The sequence below is a fragment of the Molossus molossus genome, unplaced genomic scaffold (assembly GCF_014108415.1).
Source record: "Molossus molossus isolate mMolMol1 unplaced genomic scaffold, mMolMol1.p scaffold_m16_p_13, whole genome shotgun sequence".
Classification (NCBI taxonomy): Eukaryota; Metazoa; Chordata; class Mammalia; order Chiroptera; family Molossidae; genus Molossus; species Molossus molossus.
This window is the reverse complement of record NW_023425348.1, coordinates 86,753,597-86,778,084: the sequence shown is the minus strand read 5'-3', so window position 1 is coordinate 86,778,084 and position 24,488 is coordinate 86,753,597. Positions and strand designations below refer to the sequence as shown.

Here is a 24,488-nt window from a genome sequence, read left to right as displayed (position 1 = left end):
CCTCGCACCCGAAAACCTCTCAGAGCATGACTGAAGGGAGAGCAGTGGCAGTGCCTCAGGGGCTTCCGATGGGGCCTGGAGTGATCAGTTATGTGCTCTCCATGTAATTTGCTTTTCTGGTATTAGATTTGATAAAGGCAGTAATAAATTATGAGGTCTGACAGGACCTTTTGTGGAAAGGCAGGATTATCCTCTGTGAATGGAACTCAGAAAGGGGGGTGGAATCTCAGAGCATCCCCATCTTCTCTTTATGACCCATTAGCACTGTGACGCAGGCATTAACCCAGTACTTCTGGTCCCTGCTTGTATTTTCACTCTGTGCCCTTTTAGATTGCGTGTCTCCTTTTACTCCTGCCCCTAAAAACACAAAACACGATATGTTTTCATCTCTGAAGCATGTTGCTGAATCTTAATAATCCTAGATATGGTGAATATATCTGTTTGTTCTTTTCCTCTTTTGTTTTTTTTTTAGACTCAATAATATTGGCATCCTGTCTAAGCCATATTTCTAGATAGGTGTGTCCTTTCTTAAGAAAATTTTCTCTTTTGTATCCTGATCATTACAGTTACTTTTCTTTGTACATTTTCCCATGGACTTTAACACCTTTTTTCTTTTTTTTTAAAATATATTTGTATTGATTTTTTTTTTCCCTGAGAGAGAGAGAAAGGGAGAGAGAGATAAAAACATGGATGTGAGAAACCATCAATCAGCTGCCTCCGACGTGTTCCCCACTGGGGATCAAGCTCACAACCCGGGCATGTGCCCTCACCAGAAATTGAACTGGGACTGCTCTGTCCATGGGATGACGCTCAGTCTACTGAGCCATACCGGCCTGGCACCTTTTTTCTTAATTCAAAATATCTTACTTTATTAAATGTTTTTTTTATTTTTTCCATGAACTTTAATTTTCTGTATCAAAGTTTATCTTCATTTAACTTTCCTTTTTAATTCATTTATCCATGGCAAGGAAAAATTATCTTTTTAAACACAGGGTGAGCTGGGAGAACAGAGAACCTCAGGACACTGGGACTTTTGTTTCCATTGATTATGCTTCTTGCTGCTGTGCACAGTGCCTCTGCTCGTGGTGGTCTGGGCTTTGCCGTTTCCCAGAAGAGCACCGCAGTGGGGTCGCTGTGATATAGTGCCATTTCCCCTCAGTGTGTGGGGCAGCAGGAGATGCACTGCTGAACGTGATTCCCTCTCTCCTTTGCAGTTTGGCCTGTCACTGCTCCTCGTCATCCTGAGCCGTGGGGAAGACCTACAGAATTCAGACCCTACTACAGAAGCAACAGAAAACCACCAGTGGTCAGTCTGGGCTGTATTTCTTTTCAGTTCTTTTAGTTAATCTTTTCATTCTTTTTCTTACGTTGTTGTTATCGGTTTTCCCTGTCAGGACGGAGGTGATGTTCATGGCAACCCGAGAGCTTCTGCGGATTCCCCAAGCAGCCCTGGCCAAGCCCATCTCTATCCCCACAAACTTAGTATCCCTCTTTTCTCGCTATGTTGACAGACAGAAACTGAACTTGCTGGAGACAAAACTGCAGTAAGTTGGCAACAAGAGAGTTCCACTTACGTTGGCACTTTAGAAGTTATGAGGAGGAGATGGGGGGACATAAATCTGAATTTAGTGGAAGACAGTAAAGATTTCAGTCAAATGTATGAGTATCTAGTAGATGTAAAACACTGTACTGGGTGCAGCAGCACCTCGTAGTTGAATGCTAATGGTAGAGACATCTTAGGTGTTTTGTTATGAGAAATTTTACAAGGGTGTAATTTTATAAAAAACGTTGCCTTCTGTTTTAATTCATTTATACAAACACGTTTCCTTTCTTTCTTTATATCTGTAGGCTAGTTCAGGGGATACGGTAAAAGATCTGCAAATGTGTCCTGTACCTCCTTTGGCTGTCACCTGCACTGCTGCCATCACCAATGGAGTGTCTGTAACGAGGGAGGGGAGGTAGCTCATTCCCCAGAACATCTTGCGGACCGATTCCTGTTCACAGGGGTTGTCTCTAAATGCCAGTGTTTCCCCGCTGCTCTGTCACATTCGGCTGGGTGATACTTCTGCTGGTTTCTTCTTACCTTCTCTGTTACAATTCTGCATGCCCTACTTTTGCTCAATTCTTCTCAATTTTGCATTTTCTTTGCCCTAGAGACACAAATATAATCTCTCCCTTTATCCCACAACCACTCTTCCAGTTCAGAGTAGATTATAGCCTGCCAAAGGATCCCTTCCCGCATCTTATTGAAGTCTTTTTCATTGCCCCATATTAATATGACTATAGGAGAGCCAATTAAGTAGAAATTAATATACATTTGCGTGAACACACACCCCTCTACGTATGTTTCTGTGGTCTCCAGAGGATCCTTAAAGAATGAGTTTTAGATGGAGAAATATTCAGTTGACACATCACTCCTCTAAACACAAACCAGGTGATGTATTCTTAACCTGTTTCTAGTCCTTGTAAGTTGGTGGGTTCTCCTTGTTTTAATATAAATACAGGGTATGCCAGCATATTTAATAAAATCAGAACTCTTAATTGGCTGATGCCCAGCTCTAGACTGAGAAGTTCTTTTTCTCCTCCCCACTTGAATTTCCTTTGTTTCTGTCCACCTGAATGGAAACAACACACGGTTAAGCCTTTTTCCTGCTACAACTACAGTGTACTTGAGCCTGTCACCTCAAAAGCGTGGAAGATTGCCCAAGGTGATTCTAACCTAGAGCCTGCTTCCACAGTGTAGCTTTTGTCTTCCTGAGACTACTTCAGTAAGCCATGCTTTTACTTCTCTCTTCCCCATTTTTATTCGGTGTCCTGGATAGAAGCCTCCAAATGTAACCATGGGAGCTAAGTCTGGCTCGCTTTGTTCTTCATTCTCCACGCCATGGGCAGAACTGCTGTCCTTGCTACTTCATCTCACCCAAGGCCCATCCCAGGGGCCTGGATATGAATCCTAGCAGGGACAGCCTGCCGTGACCCTTTTCGCTTGTCCCTTTCCCATTCAGCAATCAACAAGGATAAGGGGTTTCGATCCCTACTAATTGCCGTCTTCAAGAAAAATTTGAATTCATTTTACATGACTGTCCTGATATACTTTCTGCTGTCCTCACCTTTTCGAATGTAGTGGGGGAGACAAGTTATGATGTTTAAAGAGAATAAACATTTTGCACATGTATTGTACAACAGTAAAATCTTCCATTATAAGCAGCTGTCCTTGTCTCCATCTCCATTTCTTCTCATTCTGTGGCCCTGGCCCCACCAGCTGTCCCCAGTGATATTATCAACTGACTATTTTCACTAGGCGCCTGTCTTGCCTTTCCACTTCACAACTGATCAAGTGAATACTTGATTATCATTTCTTCCTCTCTGTGCTTTATCTCTTTTGTTTGGTTCTAATTAATAAAAATTAAAGTTTCTAAATTTACATTTTTATAGGGTATTGTAAATAAAAACAAATTGTATACTTGAAAAAGTGTGTGCCTACATTTCTCCTTTCTTTTACTTCTGAACATGGTTGTTCATATGTTTCTAGCGTATTTAGGTAGACTGGTAAACTTGATGTTGGAGATTGGTAAGGATATAACCTAACGTTTTTACCTTTTTAATTTTGTTGTAAGACAGACAAAGATCTTATGTTCACATGGTAACTTTCTTTTAAAACCCTACAGTGCTTTCAGTCTCCCAGCACCGCCCCCCCCCCCCATTTTAACTACAAACTGGAATTCTGAGCTATAGATACACTCTAGGCCATGCACCTATTTCAAGGTGTATGGGACTTTGTCTGAGACTCACGTAGCCAAGTTTGGCCTTAAGCCACAGTTCATCTCCTCAAAGAAGATGGCAGAAATTTGCTAATTCTTTAGAGTAAATTTATGTTACTTATTTCAGACTTGAGTATAATTTTTACTCTAAAATGTTCAAGACAAAAGGTCCAGTGCACTCTCCCCTTCTCTCTGCCATCATGGTGTGGGGTGGTTGTCTTTTCCTCACCATGTCTTCTCACAAGACTTTCAGGTTCAAGCGATTCCTAACCAAGCAACAAAGGCAGAATCGGCCCATTCCCCAGTGGATTCGTATGGAGACGGGTAATAAAATCAGGTACAGCTCCAAGAGGAGACCCGAGGACCAAGGTGGGTCTGGACAGTCGCACATGAGACGGCCCACATGCTTGTGCTGTGTCACAGATGCTAGCCTTTTACATACAAAGCTAGGAGCATCTCTCTGGGCAATTGGACATGTTCTACTGGAAAACATTTTTCTCTTTCTATGTTTCTGTACTAGTTGATTGGTTCAGTAATCAATGTGAGACCTTTTGTTTGAAAAAAAAGATTCGGCAAACAAGTAGAGGAAAAAGTTAAAAATTGTAAAGAAGAGGGGAGATAATTTAACATTATTGGCTGCCTACTTCAATGAAGCTTATTTTTCCCCCATGCGTGGACAGGCTCCTTGAGGTTCAACAGCTTGCCCAGGGTGACAGCTGAGCAGCAGAGCAGGGGACGCACACAGGATGTTCTGATGCTGTGGAGGAGTAAAAAACTACCTTCTGGGAGATCTCACCCCTACATGGAAGAACATGAAGTCTCATTAGATAGCTCTGCTTGGTCAGAGAGGACCTGGCCCAGGGGTGCCCTTGCATTCCCAGAAGCGGGATTCAGAACATCAGAGTGGGGAAGACCCGAGGGGCTGGTCCGTGGCAGGGAGCTGAAGCCGAGAGGGCAGCAGCTTGCCTCAGGTCACGTGGCTGGAACGAGTTGTATGCTCTGGTCCTCTCCAGATTACAGTTCACCGCAGCCTGAGAAATGTTGGCCTAGTCCAGATTACGTCCGTGTTAATGTCTCTTGTGAGGTAAAGCCTGAGTTTAAGAAGTGCTTTGGCCCTGGCTGGGTAGCTCAGTTGGTTACAGCATCATCCCAATACACCAAGGTTGCAGGCTCAATCCCTGGTCAGGGCATGTGCAAGAATCAACCAGTAAATGCACAAATAAATGGACCAACAAATAGATATTTCTCTCCCTGCCCCCCCCCTTTTTTTATTATTATTTTTTAATTCTCATCCAAGGACATTTTTCCATTTTTGTTCAGATAGAGTGGGAGGGAGAGAGAGCGAGAGAGAGAGAAACATCGATGTGAAAGGGACACATCGAGTGGCTGCCTCCCGCACAACCCAACTAGGGCCAGGGACAAACTGCAACCAAGGTACGTGCCCTTAGCGAACTGAACCCAGGTCTCTCTGGACCGCAGGCCGACATTCTAACTGCTGGGCCAAACTGGCCAGGCCTCCCCCCGCCCCCTTTCTTTTTAAAAGATAGAAAGAAAAACAAGTGCTTCTATTTGATGAATGTAACAACAGCCTACAATGACTAACAACTGATTTTGAGTCATGTTATATAGTCAAAATATTGTTTGTTTTAGGTGTTTAAAAAGTCATTTAAGACTTCCAAGTAACCACTGAAAGTAATGTTAATCTCCCTACTAATATATGTCAAAAATAATCAAATTAAGTGAGGCACTAAAATAGTTTACAACAGTGTGTCAAAGTTAAAAATGGACATCAATGTATATAATCTTTCTTTAAATTTTTTTCCATGCCCTGGCCGGTTTGGCTCAGCGGTTAGAGCATTGGCCTGCGGACCAACCCAATGAGTCGTGGGTTCAGTTCTGGTCAAGGACACGTGCCTCAGTTGCGGTTCATCCCCAGCCCAGGTTGGAGTTGTGCGGGTGGCAACCAATCGATATCAATGTTTTTCTCTCTCCCTCTTCTTCCCTCCCTCCCTCCCGCTCTATCTGAAGGTAAATGCAAAAATGTCCTTGGGTGAGGTTAAATAAATGATTTTTTTTTCCTTTATTGATTTTTAGAGAGAGAGGAAGGGAGAGGGAGAGAGAGAGAAACATTGATGAGAAAGAACATCAATCGGCCACCTCCTGCATGCCCCCACTGGGGATTTGGCCCACAACTTGGGCATGTGCCCTGACTGGGAATCAAACCAGTCGACCTCTTGGTGCATGGGTCGACGCTCAACCACTGAACCACACCAGCCAGGCTGTATATACTCTTATGTAAGAAAATGACCCTGATAATAGGTAACACACGTGAATAATAATTTTCACAAATGAAAATGCAAGTAATATTGTAAAATTAAGACGTTCTCCCCACTACTAATCTGAAATAAATTTTTTTTTTTACTTATCAAATTAACAAAATTTTTAGAAATGTTAGTGAAAATTTGAAACTGTCACTCACATTGATGGGGTCAATGTCTGCATTTCTGGGAAGTGCTTTGGCAGTGTGAAGACCTTCAAAAGTATTCATAGCCTCTGACTAGTTAGTTTGGCTTTAGAAATCTAAGGAAGGATTCCAAAGTAATGATACTTCTCACAATATTATTAATAATAGAAATAATCTAAATGTCCAACATCACAATAATGGTTAAATAAATGATAATTCATGTGTCATGACAATTAGGCAGACTAATCATGGAAAGTGTTTATGATATGAGGAAAAGCATAAAATATATATGCTTTGAATCCAATTATTTTTATTTTTTTATTTTTTATCCTCACCCGAGGGTATTTTTCCATTTTTTGTACAGATAGAGTGGGAGGGAGAGAGAGGAAGGGAGAGAGAGAGAGAAACATCGACGTGAAGGGACACATCGAGTGGCTGCCACCCGCACGACCAACCAGGGCCGGGGACAAACTGCACCCGAGGTACGTGCCCTTAGCGGGAACCGAATCCGGGTCTCTCCGGACCGCAGGCCGACACTCTAACCACTGAGCCAAACCGGCCAGGGCTGAATCCAATTATTTTTAAGAAAATGCATATATGGTGGTGTGAACATGGGATCTTTCTTTTGATTTTCAGAGTTTTTCAAATTTTCTATAGAGAAAATGTATTGCTTATAAGAAGAAAATCTTGCCCTGGCAGGTTTGGCTCAGTGGTTAGAGCGTCGGCCTGTGGTCCAGAGAGGTCCTGGTTCGGTTCCTGCTAAGGGCATGTTACTCGGTTACGGTTTGTCCCCGGCCCTGGTTGGTTGTGCAGGTGGCAGCCACTCGATGTGTTCCTTTCATGTCGATGTTTCTCTCTTCTTCTCTCTCCCTTCCACCCTATCTGAACAAAAAAATGGAGAAATGTCCTTGGGTGAGGATTAAAAAAAAATGAAAATCTTTTAATGTTTTTACTGATTTTTTTTAGAGAGGAAGGGAGAAAGAGAGAGAAACTGATGTGAGAGAGAAATATCAATTGGCTGCCTCCTGCACGGCCCACACCTCGGGCATGTGCCCTGATTGGGTATCAAATGGGGACCTCTCAGTCCACGGGACAATCCTCAATCTACTGAGCCACACCAGCAGGGCCCTTTTTCCTTCTTGAAGCAGAGGCATGGCTGTGAGTAGATTACACGTCTCATAAGAGCCTCTGCTTTGCTTTTTATTATTGCACATAAGGCTGTTCCAAGGAGCTTATCATGCATTATTCAATGTGATTCTCCAAGCTCCCCAACTTAGTAAAGTTCATTTTTCAAGGTAGTATCAACCCAGATCAGAAACAGCTATAAGGGAGCTAGGTAATCAGTGATGTGTGTACCTTGCCAGTGGTGAGTAGAATATCTTAAATTGCTTGGATTTTGTACCAATCTAAGGAACCAAAGAGAAATATGCATATAACTTCCAAGTTCAAATCCCAGAAAAACCACTACTAACAGTTTAGTGTATTGTCCTCCAGGTGATTTCTGTATGCACTTGCAGTCATAGTCAGAATTATAGATATTTTTACATCATGGACATCTTTTCTGTGTCACTATATAGAGAGCTACACTGTTCATTAAATGCTTGTATGTTGTTGCAGTGTGTGCCATTGTGCCATAATTGATTTAACTTCTCCCTTATTAGTAAGACTGAGTTTTCAAGAACTCTGTCAGTCATCATTGTTCATCCAACAGTGAACAAAGGTAAATCCACAATATCAACTTACAAATATCTTATAGTGTACAAAGGATACTCATTCATTTTCTAATTCAGTCTTCTATGTAACCTTTTGAAATAGGATGGGCAACTATAATTGGACAGTACCAAAACTGTAGATCAGCAAGACCATCCAGCTAGTAAGAGCTAAGGCAGGGATTTAAACCATAAATGTTGCCTTGGCCGGTTTGGCTCAGCGGTTGGAGCACCGGCCTGTGGACCAGAGAGTCCCGGGTTCGATTCCCGCTAGGGGCACGTACCAAAAAAATAAATAAATAAACCATAAATGTTAAGCTCCACAGCTACTGGATGGATACAAGAAAGCTCCTGCCTTAGACCTGTGTTTCATACAGGAGCAGCAGAAAAGTGACAAGCATTTAAGAACATATCTGTAAACTCTTCTGATCAGACTTGCATGCCTTTGTTTGCAGTAGACAAATTAAGCAACCGCCTCCCAGTAATGTCAAAAAGGGCCAATTCAGGTTGTCCTTATCAGGGCCAATTGTAATATACAAGGATTAGACTTAGGTGAAGGCCATTGTGCGGCATCTGTCTGGTCCTTTCGGTTTAAGTATTTTTTTATTTTTATTTATTTTATTTATTTTTTTATCCTCACCCGAGGACATTTTTCCATTTTTTGTTCAGGTAGAGTGGGAGGGAGAGAGAGGAACAGAGAGAGAGAGAGAAACATGATGTGAAAGGAACACATCGAGCCCTGGCCGGTTTGGCTCAGCGGTTAGAGCGTCGGCCTGCGGTCCTGAGAGACCGGGGTTCGGTTCCCGCTAAGGGCGCGTACCTCGGTTGCAGTTTGTCCCCGGCCCTAGTCGGTTGTGCGGGTGGCAGCCACTCGATGTGTTCCTTTCACATCGATGTTTCTCTCTCTCTCTGTTGTTCTCTCTCCCTCCCACTCTACCTGAACAAAAGATGGAAAAATGTACAAAAGATGGAAAAATCTCCTCGGGTGAGGATAAAAAAAAAAAAAAGGAACACATCGAGTGGCTGCCACCCGCACAACCGACCAGGGCCGGGGACAAACAACCGAGGTACGCGCCCTTAGCGGGAACCGAACCCAGGTCTCTCAGGACCACAGGCCGACGCGCTAACCGCTGAGCCAAACCGGCCAGGGCTAAGTATTTTTTAATTTATTCCTCACCCGAGGATATTTTTCTACTTATTATCAGATAGTGTGGGAGGGAGGGAGGGAGAAAGGGAGGGAGGGAGGGGGAGAGACAGAGAGAAAGATTGATGTGATAGAGCCACATCGACTGGTTGCCTCCCACACTACCCAGCCAGGGCCAGGGACAAACCAAAACCAAGGTATGTGCCCTTGACTGGAATAGAACCTGACACTCATTGGTCCATGGGCCGACACTCTAACCACTGAGCCAAACTGGCCAGGACTGATTTAAGCATTTTTGAATAGGAGAAAAAATAAGACTCCTTGTTTCATCCTTTCTTCTCAATTCCAATGTTTTGAAATGCATTTTTATATTGGATATATTCAATTGCAGGTGATTGGTTCATTCATTAATTCACTGCATTAATATGTGAGCTCCACAAATGCAGGAATTGTCTTGTTCACAGCTGTACCCCAAGACCCAGCACAGAGACAACACCTAGCCAGCATCAAACAAATACCTGTTCATGAAATGGTTATGCTATGAAGAAACGAAGCTTAAAAGGGTTAATCAGAGGACGGACCATAATGTAATCAATTAGCCTGTGTGTGCAAGACCCATTTCAAAATGCACTTATTGTTTTATCACCACAACTCCTAGGTCAGGAACAATTTGATAATAAAAGGCAAGCACCCGTGTCCATATTACTCCAGGTCCAGTGGTGACAAAGACAAATGAAGGTCCTGCTCTGGTGCAGCTTCCATTCTGAGGGGGCACTTATAGTGATAAGTGCTGAAAAAAGAACAAAAGGGGATGATGGAATCAAGAGTGATGGGAGATGTGTATTTCAGACAAAGTGGTCAGGAAAGGCCTTGATGAGCAGGTGACATTTACCCAGGCACATGAATAAATAAAAATAGGAGAGCCATGCAAAGGCCTCAGAAGAGCCCAAGCAAAATGAAGAAGATGATCAAGACCCTGAGATGAGAATGAGTGAGGAGTTGAAGGGACCATGGCAGGTCAATGGTGCTGGAGTGAAGGGAGAGGGCTAGGGTGACCACACAGGGTCTTGAAGGGATCTATTTTCATTACATGGGAAGCTTTTGCAGAGTTTTTAAGGAAAAACAACACATGATCTGATTTATAGTTTTAAATTTAAATCACTCTGCTGTATGGAGATGGAAAACCAGGAGAAGGGAGCACGTAGGAGAGGGCCTCACATCATTCCTCGTCTACAGGATGAGAAGACTGAGCCTTTAAAAGGCAAAGTGACTGAGAATAAATTTTTTAAAAATAGACAAGACAGTGGTTCGCTTTGGGAGTGTTTAGGGGAATGAGATTGGCATAAAGATGTAGGAAACTGGTCAGTTTCTATTTCCTATGCTGAGCGCTGGATTAATGGGTATTAGTTTTACTGCTGTGCTTTATAACTTCCATGTATCATATGCATTCTATGGATGTTATGGGTTGCATTGTGTCCCTTGAAACTCATGTTGAAGCCCTAGCCCCCTGAATCTCAGAATGTGACTGTTTTGGGGAAAGGGGCCTTTAACGAGGTTTTAAATTAAAATAAGGTCATTAGATGGGTGGGCTCTAATCCAATAGGGCCAGTGGCCTTTTAAGACTAGGAGACCATGTGAAGACACACAGAGAAAACAGCCATCTAAAAGTCAATGAGAGCCCGGCTGGTGTGGCTCAGTGGTTGAGCATCGACCCATGCACCAAAGGGTTGCTGGTTCAATCCCGGGTCAGGGCACATGCCGAGGTTGTAGGCCCAGTCCCCAGTGGGGGGCGTGCAGAAGGCGGCCAATCGATGTTCTCTCTCGTCGATGGTTCTCTCCCTCTCACTTCCTCTCTCTCTAAAATCAATAAAGAAAAAAAAAAAAATTAAATAAAAGTCAACGAGAAACCAGAAGCAGCGAACCTTACCAACATCTTGATTTTAGACTTCTAGGCCCTAGAATTGTAAGAAAATACATTTCCATTGTTTAAGCCTCCCCATTTGTAGTATTTTGTTATGGCAGCCCTAGCAAATGAATAAGTATAGGTGTCCAAATATTTCATCATTAAAATTGTTTCATTTTAAAAATCCATAAGGTAGAAGAATATAGGTCAAACTATTAACAATGGGCACTTTTAAACATTTCTTCAAGTTTTAAAGATTTTTTTCCCTTCATAGCCATCATACTAATATTACATTGAACAAATGTAATAACTGCCTAACATCATCTAATACCAGTCAATTTTCAAATTTCCCCAATAATCCCAAAAGTGTGTAAAGAGCTAGTTTTTTTTGTTTTTGTTTTTTCCAGAACCAGAATCCAGTCATGCATTTGATTGCCTTTTAAGTTATTTGAAACTTATAACAATCAACCTCTGACCCTTTTCTATTACATCAATTTCCTTAATCTTTGTGTCTTTTATCTTCCATAAAACTGGTTATCTTATAGAATGCCTCGCATTCTTGATTTATCTGATTGTTTCCTGTTGTTTCTTTGAGAGTGTCTAACTGGTTCCTCTAGCTCCTTCTGTAAAGGGAGGTTAGCTCTAAAGCTTTGATTGGATTCAGGTTGAACATTTTTGGCAAAAAACTTTCATTAAGTGATGCTGTATAGTTCATACTGCAGCACACCAGGGACCCCATAAAAACTTGATTGTCCCAGGGTTAACGATGCTAAGTTGAATAACCGGGGTGAGGTGAGGACAGCCAGATTTCCCCATTGCAAAAGTATGTCTTCTTTCTGAATGGCAAGTAATCTGAGAGGTGTATTTGGCAACACACTTCACATTTGTGTAGCTGTTTACAGTTTATCAAATGTGTTCAAATGCACAACTGCACCCCTGTAAGGTTTTATTTCTATTTAACAGAAATGAAAACTGGTCTTGTAGTGCTTAAATGAAGGACTTTTCCTAAGTCCTAGACCCAGTAAGTAGCAAAGGCAGGAATGAAGCATAAATGAGTTCACTTTAGTTCAGTTTAAAAAAAGAATTAATCCGAAATAGCCTACATCTAACTGCAGATTTTCCAAGCGTGCTCTTTCTCTTGAATTCAATAAATTTCTCCTTTTAAAAACATTTTCTATAAAAGGATATATATATATTTTTTACTTTCTTGATACTGGGAAGAACATTACCAAGGAAAAGCAATTTCTTTTACAGTGGCTAACAGCTATTTCTATTGCCTATCTAAACTAGCAAAATGTAACAGGCTCCCCAAAGCTCCATTTTAACAGCAGTTTACAACAACTAAATGTTAAATGAGTTACTGAATATGTTACTTTCACAAATATGTGAACAAAGTCAATTTATCAAAAAAAATTTTTGGTGCTAAGTTATGCATACACATGTGCGTTTATGCTGAAACTAAGTGTCTTTCAGTCTGGAAGAGATACCGGTGGGAAGTATGAAAAAAGTCAGGTCCTCGCGAGTCTATTTTCTCCTCGCAGTTAGGTGGGCACCTCCAGAACTAGAAACTGAAGATAAGGGGTGTGGTGCGATGATAAGAGCACCAGGGAAGGGAATTAGGAGGAGAGGATCATGGATCCTGGAGGGAACTGGTGGTGCTATTTCGGGGCTACCCGGGAATCTGGGCCTTCAGATCTGAGCCTGCTGCTGGGAGAGGGCTCTAGAATGGGGAGACTCAGGAAGAGCTTGACTGCTGACAGTCACTCTTTCTAACCAGAAACTATGGCGGTCTTAATTCAGCAAGAGGGGCTCCAACACCGCACTTAATAAAAAACTCTTTAGTGAAACTGACTTGATTTTATCTCCCACCAATTTCTCCAAAGCTGGAAGCAGGCGACTACGCCCCCAGGCGCTCAATCCGGATTTTATTGGCTGCCCCGGCCTGCCTCTCACAGTAGGTTTCTTTCATTGGTCAGCAGATCAATGACACTCAAACCAACCAATAAGAAACGAAAGTGAGGCTGTGACAACGAGACTCCTCCTCTTTTTCCTCAGCTCATTCAGTCAATGGTAGAGAAGAGGTAGAGCAGCTGATACCAACCACCAATCCGTAAGGGCGGAAGAAGGAATCTAAGAAGAATGATGGGAGGGGCTGACGTGGCGGTGACGGGAGCATAAACTGAAATGAGTGGCGGAAACACTAGCCAATTGGCAATCAAATTAGCCGGGCGTTCTGAATTCTCGAGTCCTCCATAAGTACCGGAGACTTCAGAAAAGCACCAATGAGCTTCGCATAAGTATGATTGGCCTTCATGTAAACCAATCAACGATGCGGCTGGTGGACACGTCCTACTCGGGACTCTCACTGGGTTGCATGGAATGACAGGCCCCAGAAAAATGCCAATGTCTTAGGGGTCTTCCGCAAGTGACACTCAGCGGCACCAATCGACTTCCTCTTTCCCGGCGGCCGGTCCCTCCTCCCCCCGGCGAGCCTGGCGGGGCGGTGACGCTGCGCGGCGGCGGCTGATGCGCTAGCTGTGTGGGGCGCTCCGGCGGCGACGGCGGCTCTCGTAGGCGGTTCCGGTTCTGTGTCTCGGGGCGGTGGCAGCTCATGGCGGCGACAGAGCTGAGAGGAGTGGTGGGACCGGGCCCGGCAGCCATTGCAGCTCCGGGCGGCGGCGGCACCGGTCCCCCAGTGGTGGGAGGCGGAGGCGGCCGCGGAGACTCGGGGCCGGGTTCCGGGGCCGCGCCGGGCACCGTCGCCGCGGCAGCTGCGAGCGGCCCGGGCCCTGGAGCCGGGGGAGTGGCGGCGGCGGGCCCAGCTCCAGCGCCGCCGGCGGGGGGCTCGGGCGGCTCGGGCGGCTCTGGCGGCTCGGGCGCCGGGGGTTCGGGCTCGGCTCGAGAAGGCTGGCTCTTCAAATGGACCAATTATATCAAAGGCTACCAGCGGCGGTGGTTCGTACTGAGCAACGGGCTCCTGAGCTACTACAGGTAACTGCTTCCGGGGCCCTGTCCCCCACGCAGCCCCCAGGCTCCGCGCCATCACCCTCTCCCGCTGGCGCCGCAGCCAAGGTCGCCCCGGGCCCCTTCTCGTCATCTGCGCGCTTTGACAGCCCCTGACAGGAGCCCACCGTCACGGAGAGTGACTGCCCCAGGACTTACCCCTCTCCCTGCGTTACCATCCTTAGTGCCATCCCTTCCCCCTCGGCCCCTGGCCTTTCCAGTTGTTTGAAGAGCATCTGCTCTTCCATGATGTTCCCACCGGCACATGGGTGCAATGATCAGTTCTGCAACGAAGGCGCTGTTGTAGGTGCCAAGGGCCACATAGAGAGAGCAAAGCCCAGGCACTGCTCCCAAGGAACTTAAAGTCCCAAGGTTTAGCTGTCTGTGACCAGTCTCCAAATTTCAAGGTTATTAGCAGCCCTTTATGTTCCCACCTTTGCTCTCTCCACATTCAGGCACAAGGACACCGCACACAGGGTGGCCTCAATATCTGTTTCTTGTCTTCCTTATCTCTCCAAGACGTGGGTATGCTTTCTTCTGCTAGACAGCTCAGAATGAAGATGTGCACTCTAGTGCTGCTTTTATTTTTGCTTGCCCCATCTCCTCCTGTGTGAATGATTGTCTTCTCTGTCCAGCAGTATTTTGGGGGGTCTCTGGTTAGTTTGGTGTCGGTTTACTCAATGTCTTTGGTATGATTATTTCTGTTCAACAATGTGTGTTTTGGGATGTTTAATATATATTTACGGTGACTCACAATCTTGTCATAACATAACATGTTTTTGGCTACTCATGTTACTATAGATAGAGGAGTTAAGATACCGGGTTTGAGGACAGGACATAAACATTTCCTGAGGGCTAGACTGTCTGGATAGGCATTTTATGTACAGTATTTCATTGACTCCCAACAACCCCAGGGATTAGGAGGTATTCCCATCTTCCTGATGTGGAAACTGAGACTTAGCTTGGGCAACCTTCCCAAAGTCTTGAGGAGTCAGGATTTGAAACTAGTTCTCTTCACACCAACATAACCTAAAACCCAAGATAAGGTTACATGAATCAGATACAGAGATAATTAAGTATCAATAGCAACTAAGTTTATAGATCATGGTTACTGTGTTTACTTTATACAAAATAGATATAAGTCTCTTTGAAGGGAGACTTTGCTTAGTATAATGGCATTTTTATGAAGGCCATCCTATTTGGGATACAAAACACTGTTGTTAAGAGCAGCTCACTCTATTTCTTTTCCTCTGCCAGTAGTCACTCTGCTACCAGGAGAGTTGGGGTGAACGAATCTCTTCCATTAACTGTATTGTATTGGCTTCTATTGTATTGGAGGTGGGAGTTGGAGGTTTAGTTGGAGTTAGGAACAGTGGAAAATGCTTTAGTGCATCCTCACTGCTTAAACATTAGTTGTGAATAGTTACGTATATCATTTGCATTACTATATTCAGAATTCATTTTAATTTTAACCTCTTCTAATTACTTATCCAGGACTTTAAGGTTAGATCAAAAATCAAAATTTTGGTTTGCTCCAGAGCTTTTCCCCTGTTCAAGTTTATGTTTATCTATTAAACTGACTGTCAGCCCTGGCCAGTGTGGCTCGGTTGCGGGGTCGCCAGTTCAAATCCCCATCAGAGCACATACCCAGGTTTTGAGTTTGATCCCCAGTCGGGCGAGTCTGTGCAGGAGGCAACCAGTCAATGTTTCTCTTTCTCCCTCTAGCTTCCACTCTAAACTCAATAAAAACATATTTTAAAATAAATAAATAAATAAACTGCCCATCATTCTGATGTTCAGTTGATTCATACCCTATTTGGCTTATAAATCACTATTAACACTGATTCCCCATTTTCAAAAGTTGTGTATCAGCTGAGGGTCTTAATGTGTGATCATTTTCCCTCATCTAAATTCTTATCTGATGTACTTTCCAGGCCAGTTGATTCTTTGGTTAGTACCAGTCTTGATCAATATTGATCTTGATTGGACATTGATAACATATGTTGTTTTCTCTTCAACCTCGTTTGACTTCTCTTTTATAAGAGCTGGTGGTACCTGTCTGACCACAGATAAAGCTCCTTCCAAAACATACCAAACCACATGTTGGGAAATATGCCATGGGCCTGTCCTTGCCGGCTAAGATAGTGCCACCCACAAACCAACCAAGCAACAGGATCCAGAGTTATCGAGTCTATGCACTACTACCCTCAAAATCACATTGAAGTACTTCCAACCAACTATGTTGGTAGTTTATCCTTCCTAATAGAGTTCTTCCAGTCCCCATCTCTCTAGAGTTGTTTAGCTAAGTTGTCATTCCTCTTTTCATGCATCCAAAACCTGTCATTTCCTATGTGTGCCTTTTATTTTATTTTTTATTTATTTATTTTTTTTTATCCTCACCCGAGGACATTTTTCCATTTTTTGTACAGATAGAGCGGGAGGGAGAGAGAGGAAGGGAAAGAGAGAGAGAAACATCGATGTGAAGGGACACATCGAGTGGCTGCCACCCGCACGACCAACCAGGGCCGGGGACAAACTGCAACCGAAGTACGTGCCCTTAGCGGGAACCGAACCCTGGTCTCTGCGGACCGCAGGCTGACGCTCTAACCGCTGAGCCAAACTGGCCAGGGCGTATGTGTGCCTTTTAAAAAAATACTGTTTGTTTGTTTGTTTAACTAAGATCATGTAGTTCCTAGACCCATCCTCTGATAAACTGTCCTAATAGGTTTTGGTAACACCACTTCCCTCTTTTTATGTATTCTGTTCTGTTCTTCCTTACATACCCAGTTACACAGATGGCCAGTTACTTAAAACCAAATGTAGAATCCTAGCTGTCCCAGACACATCATGACAGGTATTAGTTTTCCTAGCTAGCTTCTAGAGATGGAGTTACTGTTTCAACTTGCCTTTTCAGGGAAGAAATTTCTGGCCAGAAAATACCATCTAATACTGTAGTGTCTGAAGAACTTACCATCCACTCTGAAAATCATTTTTTTCCGGCTTCTATACTAATCATTTATAAGCATTGGTATAGTTGTCCAAACCCAAGAGCCCCAAGGTCAAGCCTGCCTTACTCCTAGGATTCTTTTGTAACTTGTTGCTGTTAATTCTCACTGGAGGATATTTTTCCATTGATTTTTAGAGAGAGTGGAAGGGAGGGAGAAAGAGACAGAAACATTGATGTGAGAGAGACACATCGATTGGTTGCCTCCCGTATTACCCACTTGCACGATCCTGACCGGCACCAAGGATCGAACTTACAACCCAGGTACATGCCTTTGACTGTAATTGAACCCAGGACCCTTTGGTTCCCAGGCTGATGCTCTAGCCACTGAGCCAAACTGGTCAGGGAAATTCCTTTGGTGTTGCTTTTTTATCCTCACCCAAGAATATTTTTCTGTTTATCATCAGATAGAGTGGGAAGGAGGGAGAGAGAGAATGAAAGAAAGAACAATGATGTGAGAGAGACACATTGACTGGTTGCCTCCCACATGACCTGACCAGGGCCAGGGACAAACTGCAACAGAGGTAGGTGCCCTTGACCGGAATCAAACCCATGACTCATTGGTCCACAGGCCAACAGCACTTCAACCGCTAAGCCAAACCAGCCAGGGTCCTTTGTGTTTTTAAAACTGCTACAGACTTTATATGATTTAAGAAACTTCTTTAGTTTATCAAGCTGAACAGGCAGAAGAGATTCCTGGGAAGGGATTTGTGAAAAATAACAACATATTGTGAGGAATGTGGTAGAAGGTCCAAGCAGCACCTCTGGAGTAGAAAGCAAGGGTGAGCAGGCTGTCAGCTGTGGGTCTGCAATTCTGCCTGCATTATTCATAATGTAACTGAAGCTTGGGGTGGGGGGAGGGGTGGTAAGAATAGAAAAAAACAGGGATCCACATTACAGTGTGGCAGGTGCAGGGGATGGAAAGTGGCCCAGTCCATTGAGACCCCCCCTGTCATCCCATACTGCTCATTTGTGCATTTGAGGTTAAAAACCAGTTTCATGTGACAAATCGAACAATAGCAAATCTGTCTTCCTAAGCACAGTGAACCGACTTTCTCAAGCATACGGAATCCTTTCTGGAGATGGGTGTGTGTCATTTCTGGCATGCAGGGATTCTGGATGTGCCAGGTGTGTTTGGCCACTTGGCTCCAGTAAAAGGGAAATGACTCTGCTTTGCACTGTGGCAGTTGGCAAAGGACTTTGACCTCTCTGTGTTCCAAGTTGGTCAGGGAAAACTGCGGTCTCAACATGCATGTCCCTGGGCATAGCCAGCAGGTGGTGGGGAAATTAGCACAGTTCGCGCTGTGCGCCCAATTGTGCTAGCAGCTTGATTTCTTATGTGAAGTCTCTTGTAGCTTGTTGTCACCAAGCAGTGCTGTAAAGTTCAAGAGTTAGTCTATGAATAGAACTGTCAGTCAGTGGAGATGGGGAAAATTTTTACACCCAGTCCTCTGAGAACAGATTTGCTGAATCTCTCCTAGCTATTAATAGGATGGCTTAGGAGTTCCCACCAGTAGAGGTCAGTGGACCTGAGGAAGGAACATAGTCAAGAAAGATTAGACCACCTTGTGATTCTTTTATGATTTTGTCTTTTCTCCCACAGAAAGCTATTTATTCCTATTTCATATCATTTGAACTGCAGTCAATGTTTAATAGTCTAAACACCTAAGTGTGCCTTACATTTCTGTAGTTCAATTATAAGCAGAGTGTGACAGGCCTCGTTTGGGCTGAGTTACATTTGGGGTTGGGGGGGTATTGTTCAGTAATGTAAAATGAAGCTATTATTTCTCTCAGGGAATGAGACTGTTCTAGGAAATTTTGTTGTATAAATTTATAAAGCACTATTTTATGATTATAACTTTCTAAATAAAAAGTAATTTCTGACTGCAAAAAGGACATGAGGGAACTTTTTGGGGGGATGGAAATATTCTACATTTTGATTGTGAGGGTGGTTACCCAGTTATATACACTTGTCAAAACTTACCGAATTGTACACTTAAAATTGCTTGAATTTATATTGTTTGTCATTATACTTCATTAAAGCCTCCTTTTAAAAGCCTAAGTAAGGGTAAGAGGAACAGCAGGGCAATACAGTCTGACTCAGAAACAGTAAGGGCTCTGAAAGGAAATCCCTACTGATGGTTTCTTGAATTTTAGGGACCCATTTGTGGGAAATATTAGAATTTGCTCATCCCTAAGGTCAGTGTATTTTCAAAAGGCTTAGAGTTATGCAAAGAAATGGAATGTGATCAAGGACAAACCATCAGCGTTCTACTTAGAGTGTCTTTGCCTCATTATTGTAGGTCAAAGGCAGAGATGAGACATACCTGCCGTGGTACCATCAACCTGGCCACAGCCAACATCACTGTGGAGGACTCCTGCAACTTCATCATCTCCAATGGGGGTGCTCAGACCTACCATCTGAAGGCCAGCTCGGAAGTGGAGCGGCAGCGCTGGGTGACGGCCCTGGAACTGGCCAAGGCCAAGGCTGTGAAGATGCTGGCAGAATCGGGTAGGGAGCAAAGAACACCATGTCTGGGAAAAACTCCACCTGCCTGTCACGCACACAAAGATTTGTCATTTAATTGTCATTTAATTATCAACGATCACCCTGATGTCTCAGGCTTCTCCTCCTCATGCAGTGTTTCTCCTGGAGTGGTGGTTTTCAAGTGAGGGCAGTTCTGCTTGGCAGGGGACAGTTGGCAGTGTCTGGAGCTATTTTGCTTGTCCTAGCTAAGCGGTGTTGGTGCTACTGGCCTGTAGCGAGTAGAGGCCAGGGAGGCTGCTGAAGCTCCTGCAGGGCAGAGGACAGCCGCCCACAACCAAGAATTATCTGGCCAAGATACCAGTAGTGCTGAGGTGGAAGTTTATGTCCTGTGGGCATAAATAGCTGTCCTTTGGCTTTTATTTATTTATTTATTTATTTATTTTTCTATTATTAAAAATACTACGATGTCCCTCCTTTTTCCCCTCATTGACCCCCTTCTCCCCACTCCCACCTTTCTCTTGCTTTCCCCAAACTAATGTCTGTGTTCACTGGTGATGCATATGTGCATATAAGTTCTTTGGTTTACCTCTTTCCCCCCAAACCCTGTACCCATCCCTCTCAGGTTTGTCGGTCTGTTCCCTACTTCCATGACTCTGGGTTTATTTTGATTGACAGCTTATTTTTTTCATAATATTCCATAAATAAGTGAGATCATGTGGTACTTGTCTTTCTCCGACTGGCTTGTTTCACTTAGCATAATACTCTCCAGGTCCCTCCTTGTTATCTCGAAGGGTCAGAGATATTTCATACTTACAGCTGCATGGCACTCCATTGTGTATATGTACCACAGATTTTTTTATCCACTCATCTTCTGACAGACACTTGGGCTGTTTCCAGATCTTAGCTATTGTAAATAGTGCTGCTATGAACATAGGGGTGCATATATTCTTTCTGATTGGTGTTTCGGGCTTCTTAGGATATATTCTAGAAGTAGAATCACTGGATCAAATGGCAGTTCCATTTTTAATTTTTTTTTTTTAATCTTCACCCAAGGATATTTTCTCATTTATTTTCAGACAGAGTGGGAGGGAGGGAGAGAGAGAGAAACATCGATGTGAGAGAGACATATTGATTGATTGCCTCCCGCACGACCCTGACCAGGGCTGGGGACCAAACTGCAACCCAGGTACGTGCCCTTGAATGGAATCAAACCCACAACTCTTTGGTCTGTGGGCTGATGCTCTAACCACTGAGCTAAACCAGATAGGGCCCATTTTTAATTTTTTGCGGAAGCACCATATTGTTTTCCATAGTGGCTATACCAGCCTGCATTCCCACCAGAAGTGTACTAGTGTTCTTTGGCTTTTAATGCCAATTGACTACCTTACTATTTTGAGAAATAATTATGTTATTGCTAGATCAGTCTTAGGATTATTACAACTCACAATTTGGATCTACCCTTACTTTTTAATTTTCTCCTGGCATCTTCTTACTTAACTTGTGGTTAGTGGAGTTGAAACAATCTACATAGACTGCCAAAAACATTTTATGTGATATTTTCTATGAAATAGTTTCATTTTACTACCTTCATTTCACTAAAAAAGAACAATCTAATTATGTTTGGATTTTTCTTCAAGGACAATTGTAGGATCGCTCCCCTAGGTGTTGCTAGTTTAAGCACACTGAGCTTGTTCATTTGGAGCTGACCAAGATGGTCACCTGCTGGCTTTTGTCCATCTGTTGTTTTTCTTATCCCCCATCATTTTCCAAACCGTATTTATTATCTATTAAGCAGTGAAAGGAAAATTTATGGCTTTGTAAATTTTTTGGTAACAGGTTATGTGTTCACTCTGGCCCTGCCTCTCCGCCTAGCAGATGGGCCAGGTCTTTCCTTATTTCTTTTGTTTTGATATTAGTGCTAATGTTAGCACCGTGTTCCCCTCCCACCCAAAGGAAGTGACATTACTGGAAAAGCACTTTGCGGTTACAACAGTACTGAGTACAAAACTGGTGGCGAGAGGTACAACACAGCTGTCTGCACACCTTATTAATGCAGAGTCAGTCAGCAAAAGACCTGGTATCGCTTTCAATGCAGTGGTGGCTGCAGTGTCAGAAAAGAGAAGTTTTTTATCTTCTCATCTTTAGAAAAGACAAATTAATGAGTCTTTCGGTGATGTGGACTTTGTTTACAAGGAACTAGACTGTGATTCTCATGCAGGGCCAACCCATCACCCAACAGGTGATAGTGGATTTATAGTAATAATTAGCTGGGACTGGACTGGAACACTCAGGCAAGAGTTTACAGCAGCGGTTCTCAACCTGTGGGTCGTAACCCCTTTGGGGGTCTAACGATCCTTTCACAGGGGTCGCCTAAGACATGACAGTAGCAAAATTACAGTTATGAAGTAGCAATGAAAATAATTTTATGGTTGGGGGTCACCACAACCTGAGGAACTGTATTAAAGGGTCACGGCATTAGGAAGATTGAGAACTACTGGTTTAAGGACTCGGTTGTTCACACCTAACCCAAGAGTCATTTAGCTTCTCCACCCTGTCCTTTAGGTTCTGAAACTTAAGTGTGTATCAGAATTACCTGGGCAACTTGTCCAAAATGCAGATTCCTGGGCCTTGCCTTATACCAGCCAAATCAATGTCTGGGGTGGGGACAGAGAGTCTGCACCTGTAAGAAGAACTCCAGGTGTTTGTGATGCAGGTGGACTGTGGACCACACCGTAGAGGAGTTGTCTGGTAATGGCAAACTGTCAGGTGGTCAGAATGCACAGTGCAAGGGTGTCAGTTTGCTTGTGAGCAGAGTTGGTGGGGTCAGGCTCTCACTCCTGGGCCTGGAGTCCTGTAACTTACCTTTTGCTTCTACAGATGAGTCAGGAGATGAAGAATCTGTCTCACAAACAGACAAGACGGAGCTGCAGAATACCCTCCGGACCCTGTCGAGCAAAGTGGAGGACCTGAGCACATGCAATGACCTGATAGCCAAGCACGGCACAGCGCTGCAGCGCTCCCTCAGTGAGCTGGAGTCCCTGAGGCTGCCTGCTGAGAGCAACGAGAAGATCAAGCAGGTCAACGAACGGGCCACACTCTTCAGGATCACATCCAATGCCATGATCAATGTAAGTGCAGATGGTGTCTGTGGTGCTTTTTGATTCTTTCCCTCTTTCAAAATGTAATTCTTCCCAAATGCTGGGAAATTGTAATTGATAAAGCATAGAACATCCCTCCTGCTTCACTGCTGGAGGGATTTAAGTTATATTGTTTGTTGCATGAAATAGACCAGGATGCACAGATGGAATGACTTTCCTGCTCTGCTCAAATGGTCAGGAGGACACTGTTCCAGCCACGGAGTCAGTTAGGAGCTCTGAGTTCAGCCCTGCTTCTGCAACCAGCAGGCTATCTGATGGTGATGTTAATTGAATCCTGTACCCTCTCTGGGTTGTGGTTTTATTTATTTTGAGCTAACTTTATCTGTTGGAACTACAAGATCTCATGGGTCCTTCCCACTGTCAAGTTCTTTGAGCTTTAAGTTGGAGTCTGATCCCTATGTTGCTCATGCATTTTGGCCCACAGTGTTGCAAAGGGGGGCTGGGTCGAGTACTAGTGAGGACTTCATAAATCTAGTTATTCCCATCTTTGGGTGGTAAGACAAAACACTCAGCCTTGGGCATTTCTTGTTAAAACGAAGGGGGCAGCACTCTGCCTCCTGGCTACTTTTGCCTTGGTGGCTGTTGGTTGGTTTGTGGCACTTTTACTGCTTGGCTGCAAAGCTTGAGGTAAAACCAGAGCCCCACAGACATTAGTGATGTATTTCAGATCCTGGGCAATCGGTATGAAATGAATACACGGTTTAAACAATGCTGTTTTTCCTCTACTGGGTACTGATTCTCACCTGGCAGATTGTTTTAGCAGCTTCCACATGAGAACCCTAGAAGACATTTTATAACGCAAGTGAGAAAGGGATTCTGAGAAAGCACATGTGGGTTTTTTTTTTTCTTATCCTATTAAATGGGATGAAATTACTTCACTAGGGCCAGATTTTCCCTTGATGGGGGAGTGATAATAAGACATTTGCTTAGAACTAGTGTGGCTCCTAGATCAAAGGTCTTCCCTGTGACTTGGGGAACTTTAATTTTTTTCATTTAAAACCCCTTGTTACTTCATACCGTTTTCTGAGTGTGGCACACTTTCTTGGGAGCTCTGGCTTGGCAGAAGGTAGAAAGGACAATGCTGTCCTGCAGGAAGGTCAGCTGTCTCCAGGGCTCTGCTCGTCAGCATCAGTGCTGTGTTTCTCGCATGTAGCTGTTGCTCTTTCTACAGACGGGGCACTTCCTGGTGACTGCTGCTTTTCTGGTCCTCATGAGATCAGGAAAACCTCATAAGTCACCCAGGTCAACTAATCAATAGTGAATAAGTAATAGAACAACTCAGGACACATGTCTTTCTGATGCAAATGTTGCGTTTTTATCCCTGTCAGGTGACCCTGCTCCATGATAGTGTTTTTCTACTTTTGATGTGAAAACTTTGCTAAATGAAACACCTCTTGGTTGATAAACTTCTTATAAAACTGAAATTTTAGTTTGGACTTTACTCTTGAAACTCTGTCCTTCTTTGTTCCTCGGTGCAATTCTTCCCTGAGCTGTAAGGGTCCAGAGTTTGTGTCAAAGGGAATGATTGCTTGGAAGTCGGAGCAAAGTTGTGTCTTAGTCTGTTCTCCCCCAGTGCACTGCCTATACCCCTTTCTTAGCCGGTTACTGCTTAAAATGCATTTTTTATCCCTGTCTGGTTTCCTTTGTACCTTTAAGGCGATAGTGGCAAGGCCTATAGTGTAATATGCATGTGAGAAATTACAGTCCTTGTGCGTCGGACCTCTAAAGGGGCATTTATATCAAAGGAACAATACGTTTTACTCAAGTTCGTAGGATATAGCTTTTTACTATCGAAGTGAATCTAACCAGGGGAGTGAATTTGACACTGTTAGTGTCTCCACTTGCTAATTCAGT

The 24,488-nt window shown here is 43.8% G+C and overlaps 2 protein-coding genes and 1 pseudogene across 3 annotated transcripts in view; all 3 read left to right on the top strand.

The window, feature by feature from the left end:
* Positions 1-3,469, top strand: part of PATL1 (PAT1 homolog 1, processing body mRNA decay factor) — a 33,046-nt gene extending 29,577 nt beyond the window's left edge. Inside the window, exons 17-19 of the mRNA XM_036259166.1 lie at positions 1,215-1,306; positions 1,395-1,544; positions 1,849-3,469. Coding sequence (XP_036115059.1) covers positions 1,215-1,306; positions 1,395-1,544; positions 1,849-1,870 — 264 coding nt within the window. The 3' untranslated portion in view covers positions 1,871-3,469. The remainder of the gene's footprint in view (positions 1-1,214; positions 1,307-1,394; positions 1,545-1,848) is intronic.
* A 522-nt stretch (positions 3,470-3,991) lies between these two features.
* Positions 3,992-13,095, top strand: LOC118628718 (annotated as a pseudogene).
* A 19-nt stretch (positions 13,096-13,114) lies between these two features.
* The window catches only part of LOC118627688 (oxysterol binding protein), a 32,697-nt gene continuing 21,323 nt past the window's right edge, over positions 13,115-24,488 (top strand). The window contains exons 1-3 of one of the 2 annotated variants that reach the window (XM_036258146.1): positions 13,115-13,972; positions 19,292-19,500; positions 22,354-22,604. In XM_036258146.1, coding sequence (XP_036114039.1) covers positions 13,593-13,972; positions 19,292-19,500; positions 22,354-22,604 — 840 coding nt within the window. In that variant the 5' untranslated portion in view covers positions 13,115-13,592. The remainder of the gene's footprint in view (positions 13,973-19,291; positions 19,501-22,353; positions 22,605-24,488) is intronic. The other variant, XR_004959214.1, reaches the window with a different exon arrangement.